Source organism: Lupinus angustifolius, chromosome LG12, assembly GCF_001865875.1.
Source record: "Lupinus angustifolius cultivar Tanjil chromosome LG12, LupAngTanjil_v1.0, whole genome shotgun sequence".
In the NCBI taxonomy this organism is placed as follows: domain Eukaryota; kingdom Viridiplantae; phylum Streptophyta; class Magnoliopsida; order Fabales; family Fabaceae; genus Lupinus; species Lupinus angustifolius.
Window position 1 is genome coordinate 12,036,584 of NC_032020.1, and position 10,800 is coordinate 12,047,383.

Here is a 10,800-nt window from a genome sequence, read left to right on the forward strand (position 1 = left end):
AATATATTGGACAAAAATGGCAAATTACGATCATCTATGATAAAAACTTCAAAGTCAAGTGGGGATGCATGAGACTCCAAACGAGATTCTATTAAATTGTCAGAACATTTAAAATTTTAAATCACTATTACAACATTTAAAAGTGAATACGTGAAATGAAACACGCACTTAATTAATCAATAGGTATCTATGGTCACAAAATGAAATTTCAAATATAGAGTTGAAAACCAACAAAAGGTTGGTATAATAGTTTAAGGTTGCATTCGACTTCAAGGTTTAAGGTTCAATTTCTGAGAATGATACTTGTTAAGAAAGGTAGTCACAAACCCCAAAAGTAATAATACAAATAACTTTATTATCTTTCATTAATTTTCAATTATTATTGGCTCTTAGATAAAAGTTATACAAATGAATTGTTGATGATTTACTGACTGTGTATAAATCTTGATACTATTAGTGTATAAACATTACATTCTTCCACAAAAATTATTTTCAATCATCATTAACTAAGTAAAAAATGAATGGTTGATGATCCATCGACTATGTATAAATCTTAATATTATCCGTGTAAAAACATTAAATCTTCCAAAAAATGGAATCAAATTGTTCATATTACAAAACAAACACATTCCAGCACTGGGAAAGTAGAAGAAAATTTGGAAAACAAAAATAAATTGAAGCAACAGTGAAATATCAGAGCCAGGTTTCGATCCTGGGACCTGTGGGTTATGGGCCCACCACGCTTCCGCTGCGCCACTCTGATTGTTGATGCTTTACTCTCATGTTCTTTATAAGACTAATAAGGATTATCTAGCAATACAGATAAAATATAAAGGATACATTGCTGCATAGAAAGACAATAAAATACTCAATCTAGTTATTATGAATCTTGAGACTAAATATACGCTGAGAATATGCTCTAATCTATTTCATCCTTTAAAATGCAATCAAGCTGAAACATTTACACCTAAACAAGCATCTAATTAGTCTTGTTATAATCCAAATAGAGTTCATTGAACAAGATAATTTTTTATCATGTTGCTTATCTTAAACTGCCCCAGCATTGTAATTTTTCAATATGGAGAAAAGTCTAATTAGGATAACTAAACTTAATGCAAATGCTGATGACCCATGTGCTAGGAAACTTCTTACCGAATTGGATATGATATTTTGTTTATATGACATATTGACTGACATCATGTAGAACTAGACAAAAATTGTTTGTCGTGTCATTTTAAAACTGTTTTTTTATCCTATTGGGCTGAATTCCCTAAATTTTTGGAGCCTAGTCAATGGTTATTAAATTCTTTTCATATGTTATCATCGAGCATTTTTTAAGGATGACCTTTTGGTTTGTTAAAACAAAAACATGACCTCTATCAAAAACACACAAGTTGAAAATTCGAGATTTAAAGTTTCAGGATCTTAATTTAGTGTATTTAGTTCTTATAATTCTATCGAAGGACGTTATTTCCCATCAATGTGATGAATCAAGCACCTAACCTGGGTGGTCATTTCTCACACCAAACATATAGCTGTTGAAATGGCAACATTTAAAAACAAAGTTTGCACATGTACATACTTAATCAGTTGAGTTTTGGATGAAAAAAAAAAAGGAAAGTGGAAGACTTCAAAGTTATACCATAAAGTTCACACATATACTTCATGGTTATGAAGTTTTTCACTACCCTCCATTACCATTCAAAAACCAATTTACAAACAGACTCTAAATAGACTGTAAAGGAAGTGTATATTACATTTAAAAAATTGGATGAAATATGTTAACTATGCAATCCACATGTTTGAAAAGTAACAAATTTATAATTTTGCTACCATGGTGAGAAGTAGAAAGTGTATATTTCTTAGTGTAATTGTCATAATTTCTAATCATAAGCAAAATCAGGTACCTTACCTACAAATAGTAAAAATACAATATGCAAAGGAGACATGAATCTACCAAACATATCATAACACTTGCATTTAACCTAGTCTTGAGTTGCTATGAGATGGGCTAAAACCCAATTCATCAGAAGTTAAAACCCACTTACCCCCACTCATGATGGGGGCTGGAACCGCCTAAATCTCATATTTATCTAACTAACATTGGTCCAATCCACGCTCTATAAAACCCAGCATTGATTTATCTCAAACAAGTTCAAACTCTAAAACAACCTTTAGTTAATTCAAGCAGGCAACTTTAGTTTTGAATTGTTCTTCCAGCTGCAAGACAAAATTCCTGATATTATCTATTTGTTATATCAGCAAAACAGAAACATAATGAACTTAACAGATACATATCATTACCTGATGAAGTAATAGTAGAAGAAATCAGCATATATACCTGTCTGGACAATGCCAGACACACAAGCTATAAAAAAACAAGAAAGAAGTCAGATTATTAACAAAGTACACAGTTTTAAAAGTTGTTCTTGATTTCAGCATTTATTACCTATCCATCGTGTAAAACGCGGCTCAGTCAGATAGCGGTATATCCAGTTCAGAATGTAAAATGCACGATATGCACTGTAGTTCAAGAATAGTCAGTATATATGTTTTTCTATGCATTCTGAGAAAAGTTCAAATTGACAAATCTGTATAACTTTTACAGCTAACTGCTCAAGTAAATTACACAAGCAATAAAACTTGAGGCAAGAAAAAATATACATATGCAGAAACAAAAAAAATGCATATCCAGCCCAATAAACAGCATTTGCAAATCAGGTAACATAAAAAAAATTATGAAAATGGACAACTATAAACTAATCAAGCAGAGGTACAATCCATAACACATCATTGTGACTCTAAACCGTTAGTAGAAAATATCCCAATACCTCAGGACTATCAGCTAACGACCAACACAAAGGTGAATATGTTTACGGTATAAGCAAGCAAAATATAAAGGCGGATCTTAAAAGAGGAACTAAAATCAATAAAAGTTTACACACCCAAGAAAGAATACATATTGCCCTGTCAAATTGTCCACATTTCCGCTTCTTTGCAACAAAACCAACTGGGGCAGTATTGCAACTGCCTCCAAGTATATTGAAAATGCCCATAAGACCTGCAATAAAGTCAACATGTATATTCAAGATGTTACAGTGTAACAGAATTATCATAAAGCTAACATGTAATGCATACAACTTAAATATCCAGATTGATAATATCATTCAACAGGCAATATATTATTGGGTAGGAAGAACATTTGAAACCAAATGACAGGTTTTCTTTAAGATTTGCAACAACTAACTTAAAAAAATATGAACGAAAGACCAGTTACACATGCAGCAGATTTCATAAGGACATAGATATCATATCCTCAGAAGTCTCATCACTCACTATGCTGGCCTACCTTTTACCATTTTATATGGCTTTTAGCCTTTCTCAGTTAACCATTTATAGAGACCATAAGGTGACATTTCAACATTGAATGCTTCAAACTATCAACAAAGTATCGGTATGATATTTAAACATGAACTCTTATGAGAAGGTTTAACTCAAATTAAGTTATCCCGTTTTCTCTCCAAGCATTAGCATAAAAATTGCACGGGTCCAATTGTTTGCAATTCAATGTCTAGATGTGTGATGGATAAGGATTTTGACTATCAACTATTTTGTGTGTTACTAGTGTCATATAATGGACAGCAGCCCAATGCACAAGGCTCTTCTTACCTTGTGGGATCTGGGGAGGATAGATTTATGCAGTCTTGCCTCGCAAGCGAAGAGGCATACATGTGTCATATAATGGTATATCTAAAATTTCCTTAAGCAGCAAGCTTTGAAGGATTCCTAATAGCAAGAAGTTGGCCATACTTTTGAGCATGCTGCTGCCATGTTGATGTAGGCCACTAACTCAATTTTTTATATTTCCACCCTAGAATTTAAATTGTATCTGACTAAATTACTTAGCCAACATTTCACATCACTTTGGATTTCTGTAAAGTTGAAGATGATTGTTGATGAACTGACAAGTTCATCGGGCCACAATATATGAATATAATACATTTCAGCTTCTTACCTTTATTTTAATAACAAAAATATTGAAACTGAAACATTTCCTTTCCAGTAAGGTGAAAGAGGTGCAGCATAGGTCTGCACTGCTGTTGGTAATTCAACTGCCAAAGTTGAATTTACAAAGTATCCTAAAAAGCTCCAATTATACCAGGGTTGTATGACATCAGATTCTCAGAAGGGTCATTTTTAAAGCCGGAAAAGTAGAGCAAAAAATAATCGAATAGAGAAAGTTATCAACACAGGTACAGTAATAAAGAAGGTCAAACAAATGCACATCGACAAGTAACATCAAAAGGAGAAGTGAAAAAAATCAGAAAATAGAATCCATGGGTTAAGAACTGTTTATAGCAACAAAATGCCCCGGGGGTAATTGCAAGACCTCAAAGAAATAAACAGTAAAATGCAAAATTTCCGATGCTTCTAACTATAATCGCCAAAACAGACCTAAGTTGGACTTTCTCCAAAATTTATAACCATATTGTCTCCCGCTTATCTAAAGCTTGTCTTTGGGACCAGGTAAATCAATCACCAAGCCATACAGTCATATACCAGAGCATATCCAATGCTTTTCTTAAAACAACAATAATAACAACCAAGCTCTTTGCCTCTTTCTCAGAAGGTGGGGTGAACTACATAAATCAAACGATGCTATAATGTCCAATACAAAACATTTATCTCTATTCTCTAAATCCTTTTTATGGTTTCCCTCTACCTTTAACTATTAGGCTACCCACCATCTGATTACTCTCTTTATTGGGGCTTCAACAGATCTTCTGTCATCCTTTCTACAACAGGTGCTACCCCAACTTTCTAGTTTACTGCTTCAGTTTCAAATCCTATCACGTCGAGTGTTTCTTTTGATACAGGTTCTCATCCACGTACGTTGAACTTAGTTAAAAACAAATTAAATAGCAACACACACTCAGAATCTAATCAACAACAAAAAATGAACATACATAGCAGAGAAATTAAATAATTAGGGAAATGAAGAATGATCGAAAATCAGAAATATAATAAACTATAAAAGACGACACGGTGAGGAATGAACAAGCATTGTACCTCTTGAAGGGTGAACTTCTCATTCAAAACAAGAGCGAGAGCAAAAGTACCCCCAATAAGAAAATAATGGCGGAAAGTATCGAGTTCCTTATCATAACTTCTCTTGACAAGAGGGTGAAGACGCATGCACCACACAATGGCCAAAGAGCTCGCTATGAACACCACCTTCATGATGGTGTTGTAGACTGAGATGAAGTCAGTGAACAAATCCAAATACCGTGCCAGAAACACCAATGCATATAGCTCTTGAGTTTTCAAAGAAATCCCTAAAACCCCAAAAAAATATAAATAAATAAAAGAATATAAGATGCTAACTAGTGCATGAGGCCTAGCCCACAAAAGTGAAGATACTGTTTCCAGAATTTGAAGGAAAGCTTTTAATTGGTGAAGGAATGTGTGAGAAAGTGAGAAATACAAATAGTAAAAATAAAGAAGGAAAAGGGTAATGTGACCTGACCTGAGCATGATTTGGTGGCGTAGATTTTGAGGAGGAGAACAAGAATACTGAGAAGATGGGTCATATCACCCGCGAGCCTGAAGATATTCATGGTTCCGTTTCAATGAAAAAACCCACACCAGCCCTAAAGAGAAGAATGAAGTAGAAGAAGGTAATGGAGGGGTATGCGAAAATTGAATTATTTACTTTATGCTTTTGGTAAAGTGCATGTGTGTCAGCAAACGAAGGAGCTGATGTGGCAATCTCAATTTCTTTCCTTCATTCCATATCCTCCTCATGCATCACCACTTGAATATATTAATATATTATTTTTGTAAAATAAAATAAAATAAAATATTATTTTTTATTTGTCAGTAAACTCTCATTTGTTTGGGAGATAAAGATAAAGAACATGGGAAAGGAAAGAGTATATGCATTCTTCCTTTACACCCCAATTCCTTCAACTCTTCAAGATTTTAATTATTTCATTTTCAATTTTATTTCGCTTCTTATTTGTGGTTATTTTGTATTTAATTTTCATGAATTCAAAACTCATACACTATTATCCATATATATGATTATATACAATAGAGTGAAATATTTTTGAATTATGTTGTATCTTTAAATACTTTGTAAAATCGTGAAATAATTAAAAGACATAATATAGAGGAGTGGGTGTGCACGCTCCTTTACACACTTGGTACGCTGGGTAGAGGACGTGTGTCTGATTTGTTAGTAATCTTCCTTAGCTTAGCCATGGAAGAATTTAATTTAACATTTGGTACTTCCTTAGTTCCTTTCCTAACAAGCTTGCAACAGTTATAGAACATTAAACCATGTCACAATAATTAACAAAAAATGTGAAAGAAATGGTAAATGCCTTGGACTATATCCTGCATCTTGTATATATAACTGGTCTTTCTTTTGGCCATTGAGGTATACCAGATTTTGCATTCTCCTTGATTTTACTCTTTATTGTGTACACCTACACACCAAATCAGGCAAACATATATCATTTTTTAAGGTGCGAAAAGACTACTAGATAACTTGTTTGATGTAATTGTGATGGCAAGTGTCACAGAGAAACCAAACCTGAAGAAAATTCAGAGAGAGCTTGGAAGCATTTTTTTGCAATTTGATGAGGAGGGTGTAGTTGGAAGGGCCAAACTTATTTGTGATAGGATAAAGGAGGATATGATCCTTGTCATTCTAGATGATCTCTGTAGTGGAATTATTGTGGATAGAGTAGGAACACCATTTGAAAATGATCATAGGTTTGTAAAATAGTTTTGATATTTTGGTGTCTAGATTGCCCAACCAAATGAAAACTGCAATATTTTTTCCTTGTAAATCTTTCTTCTAAGAAACATTCCCAAGTCCCAACTTAGTTGTGTAGTACAACAGCACCAACGAATTAAATTAGTAAAGTGATTAATTACCTTTAAGACAAAATGGTAAACAATATATTTGAAGGTCTAATTATATCTAACCCCATTAATAGCAGCATTTTTCCTGTTGTAATTATTTGGAATGCAAAGAGGTTATTTCACTCCACTTTCTACACCTGAATCCTAATCATCTATCGTTTACATATTGTTATCTCCAAAGCAAAAGTCTTTTATTTGATAGTTACAAAATGAGCATGAAAAGTTGTAGTGGCAAAACTAGTGTGAATATATCATTACTAAAGTTATTATTAATACTCAGATAACTTAATGAGCCAAATGATAAAAATGGCTCTAGGAAACAGATTCTACAGCTTGCAGAACTTTCTGTAGTTGATTTGATTTCATATCTCTCTTACCTGAATGAAAAGGGAGGTACTTCCTTTTCATCAATAATAATGTGCATCTTGTATCACATCACAACCCATTCAGATCTCACTTCTCATGCAATTTTCCCTGCATTTTCAAGCAAACTGTGATGTCTTACAGCAGCCAAATCCACTTCTGTATCACCATTACCTGTCTTGAATCTTGATGCACCACCTTGATCTCCCTAACAGATTAAGACATCCCCTCACAAAATAAACAACATATTATTTTCTTAACTAAACCTTGTACCTACCCATGATTCATCTAGCATCTATAAAACCTGTCTGCCCAGTTACACCTTCCACACATCAAACACTCTTTGCCATAAACAATTAAGTTAACTAACCATTCATTTACACTTTTTTCCAAAAGCAGCAAAACTTCAATTACCAATAAGAAGATGAATCAAATTCTCTTCTTATCACTCCTACTACTTCCCCTCATCTTTTCAACCACCACTTTAGCTCAATCACCAGCTTCAGCACCAACAAAAGCCCCAGCAAAAAAACCTGCCCCTACCACCCTAGCTCCAGCACCAGCAAAACCATTAGTCCCATCATTACCACAATCACCCTCATCAGATTCTGGAAGCCAAGACATCATCAAAATCCTAAGAAAAGCGAAGTCATTCAACACGCTAATCCGGTTACTAAAAACTACCCAAATCATCAACCAAGTCAATGCACAACTAGTAACAACAAAATCTGGAGGCATAACCATTCTAGCACCAGATGATGGTGCCTTCTCACAACTAAAAGCAGGGTTCTTCAACTCCTTGGGAGAGAGACAACAAAAGGAACTTATACAATTCCATGTTCTACCTGTTTATGTGTCAAGTTCAAACTTTGATGCTCTCAGCAACCCGGTTTTGACACTGGCTAGTGATAGCCCCACAGGGTTTCAGATAAATGTGACTGCTTATGAAAACAGTGTGAATATCACAAGTGGGGTGGTAAATGCCACTGTTACAGGTATTGTGTACACTGATAAGACACTTGCTATATATCATGTTGATAAAGTGCTTATTCCTTTGGACTTCTCTAAGCCTAAGAGTATTGCTCCGGCGCCTGCACTCGCAAAGGCGCCGAAAGCTGATAAGGAGAACTCTTCTGCTGAAGATGATGATCAAGGTGAGACAACTAAGAACAGCTCTGGTGCCATCAGTTTACTTAGCAGTGTTCATGGAGCAACGTTTGTGTCCCTTGGAGCTGCTTTGTTTGCTGCAGCAGCAGCAATTTCATGTTGAACAGCATTTTCAGAACAAAACATGCTATTTTTGTGGAATGTGGACCTTTCTTTATGTTGTCTTATTTTTATTTTTCATGAATTGTGTGTTATCTACTAGAAGTCTTTGTTTGTGAAGATTTTCGTTCCTTTTCTGTTTTGTCATTAAATAAAAGTATATGTACTACTGTTTATTGTCAAAAACAAAAAGAATATAAGATTGTTTTGCTTAATTTTATGTTTTCAATTGTATGCACTGTTCAGAATGTCTCTGCTTCAATTAAGTAGCATAGAGTAATTGCTGCTTTATTTGTTGGAGCAGAGGTCTGGGGGAAGCATTATACTCAGAAAGATGTATAAATAATAGTATCTCCAAATAAATTAGGTTAGTAACTTTTGTACTAGTTGATCATAATTGCTGAGGAATGTGGCACAAGTGTGGTAAGAGCATCTACGATTATCATCATTTTCGTTCTTATTTAAGGAATAATATTTACTTTTTCTCACAATAACAAACATCATTTATTCTTATTTAGGTTCTACAACATCTGTCTTTTTCCACATCATCTATCTCTTTCCTCACTTTCCTTTAATTAAGAACAACAAAAAATTGTTCTTATTTAAGAACAAAAGCCAGGAAATAAAAATGACATAATAGAAACAGTAAGAATATTCTTATTATTCTGTTAATAACAATTAATAATTAATGTAACTGCTCTAATGGAATAAATACGTTTCTTCGATAAATAACAGTTCAAAGAGAGGTAGGGTGGTCTCATTTAAAAGTTTAGAAATATTGCCATAAACTTCAACATATAAGTTTACAGATAGCGATCTACATAGGATAATCAATAATAATCAAGCTTTCATCCCGCTATTTCATAAATTTGCATCTACTAACAGTAATTTAACTCAACCTTTTTGTCAAGGCTATTTCATCTTGAGATAACCAAAAGGCCTTTACAAGTACACAATAACCTTGGCTCTTTACTTCACATAGATAATTTCAAAACTGTGAGGCTTGTATATCACTTTTATTGGAGTTAAAAGATAATCCCTATCCTTTATCCTTTCTAAAAACTTGGAGGTAAAACATATTTAGTCTAGATATTCTAGGAATTTGTTGTATACTGATTATATGTATATATACACTAACATATATTTAAACCATTTCCAAGAATGAAAGGTAATACTTCCCAAACATTTCTTGTCATTGTAATGCTCTGTTTGACACACTTGTCAACTTTGAAATATTTATCCAAAGTCATGCAAAATGCCAACACTAGCACCTCCACCACCATCAAACTACAGCCACAGCCCCCATTAATTCTAAGACGTCGAAATTATGATTATAATTTCATGCTCTAATTCTATATGAAATATAAAATTTATAATTTTGAACTGATAACAATTCTATCATGGTTGGAATTGAAATTAAAATTCTAAAATACTATTCTCAATTTCACCATCATAAGGTACTGATTGGCATAGGAGAGATATTGAGACATTTAATCTTACATTAGGTATAAAGCATGGATAGAGATGACAAATCCCCATTCCTGTCTATTTTCCTGTCCCGGTCTAATGAAAAAGTGACACTTCATTAAAAAGAAAAATTCTAAAATATAAAATAAAATATTTGCATTATTTGAAAAAATCTTATTAGTTAAGGACATAGAGACACACTCATTTTAGGACAGGTCACATTCCTGAGGTATAGGATTAGGCCTTCCATCTTTACCTATACTTCCTTTAGACGATGCTAGTTGATATATTTCATTTCTTTTTCATCCTGCTTGATGGAAACTACCAAACCGGTTAACCTGAGTACATACCAATTCGTCCCCTTCCATTCATGTTATATGTGTCCCATTCATTTCTAGCATTTAAAATTAAAGTTCAGATATGATATGTTTAAAAGTAGTATTAGACTATTTAAAAGTCTATTTAAAAATAGTATAAGGTGAATACTAATATAATTAAATAAAGTCACTTAATTTAACTTAATAGGAATCTCACTTGTTAAACAACAATAGACTTTTTAAAAAACACATGGAGTTATGTGTTTATGAAAAAATATGATCTAATATATTATAGGTTATGTTATGCTGCCTTACTCTTTTACCATATTTGTAAACCAACAATGACATGAGAGCAAATAGCTACTTCCATGCATGTACATCATTATGAATTTATGCCTTTGTGTTCTCACTCTTCTATCACTCCCAAATCTCAAGCCATGATACACCACCTTTC

At 33.4% G+C, this 10,800-nt stretch overlaps 2 protein-coding genes and 1 non-coding gene across 3 annotated transcripts; 1 reads left to right on the forward strand and 2 right to left on the reverse strand.

The window, feature by feature from the left end:
- Window positions 692-763, reverse strand: TRNAM-CAU. The gene has a single exon. It is a non-coding gene; the product is annotated as a tRNA-Met (tRNA).
- LOC109362769 (ER lumen protein-retaining receptor A) lies at window positions 1,839-5,678 on the reverse strand. Its single transcript, XM_019608788.1, has 6 exons — window positions 5,528-5,678; window positions 5,071-5,336; window positions 2,946-3,061; window positions 2,450-2,523; window positions 2,305-2,368; window positions 1,839-2,220 (listed from the first exon to the last, which is right to left on the reverse strand). The coding sequence occupies exons 1-6, from the start codon at window positions 5,616-5,618 to the stop codon at window positions 2,184-2,186; spliced, it is 648 nt and encodes a 215-aa protein (XP_019464333.1). The 5' UTR covers window positions 5,619-5,678; the 3' UTR covers window positions 1,839-2,183.
- On the forward strand, window positions 7,248-8,719 carry LOC109362767 (fasciclin-like arabinogalactan protein 12). The gene has a single exon (XM_019608786.1). The coding sequence runs from the start codon at window positions 7,721-7,723 to the stop codon at window positions 8,564-8,566; it is 846 nt and encodes a 281-aa protein (XP_019464331.1). The 5' UTR covers window positions 7,248-7,720; the 3' UTR covers window positions 8,567-8,719.

Bases quoted from the DNA above. Each gene is read 5' to 3' on its own strand.
- LOC109362767 (XM_019608786.1), top strand. From the start codon at position 7,721: ATGAATCAAATTCTCTTCTTATCACTCCTACTACTTCCCCTCATCTTT.
- LOC109362769 (XM_019608788.1), bottom strand. From the start codon at position 5,618: ATGAATATCTTCAGGCTCGCGGGTGATATGACCCATCTTCTCAGTATT. The intron at 3,062-5,070 runs GTACAATGCTTG...ACTTTATTGCAG, and splicing joins AGAAGTTCACCCTTCAAGAG to GTCTTATGGGCATTTTCAAT. The intron at 2,221-2,304 runs GTAATGATATGT...TTTGTCTTGCAG, and splicing joins TTCTACTATTACTTCATCAG to CTGGAAGAACAATTCAAAAC.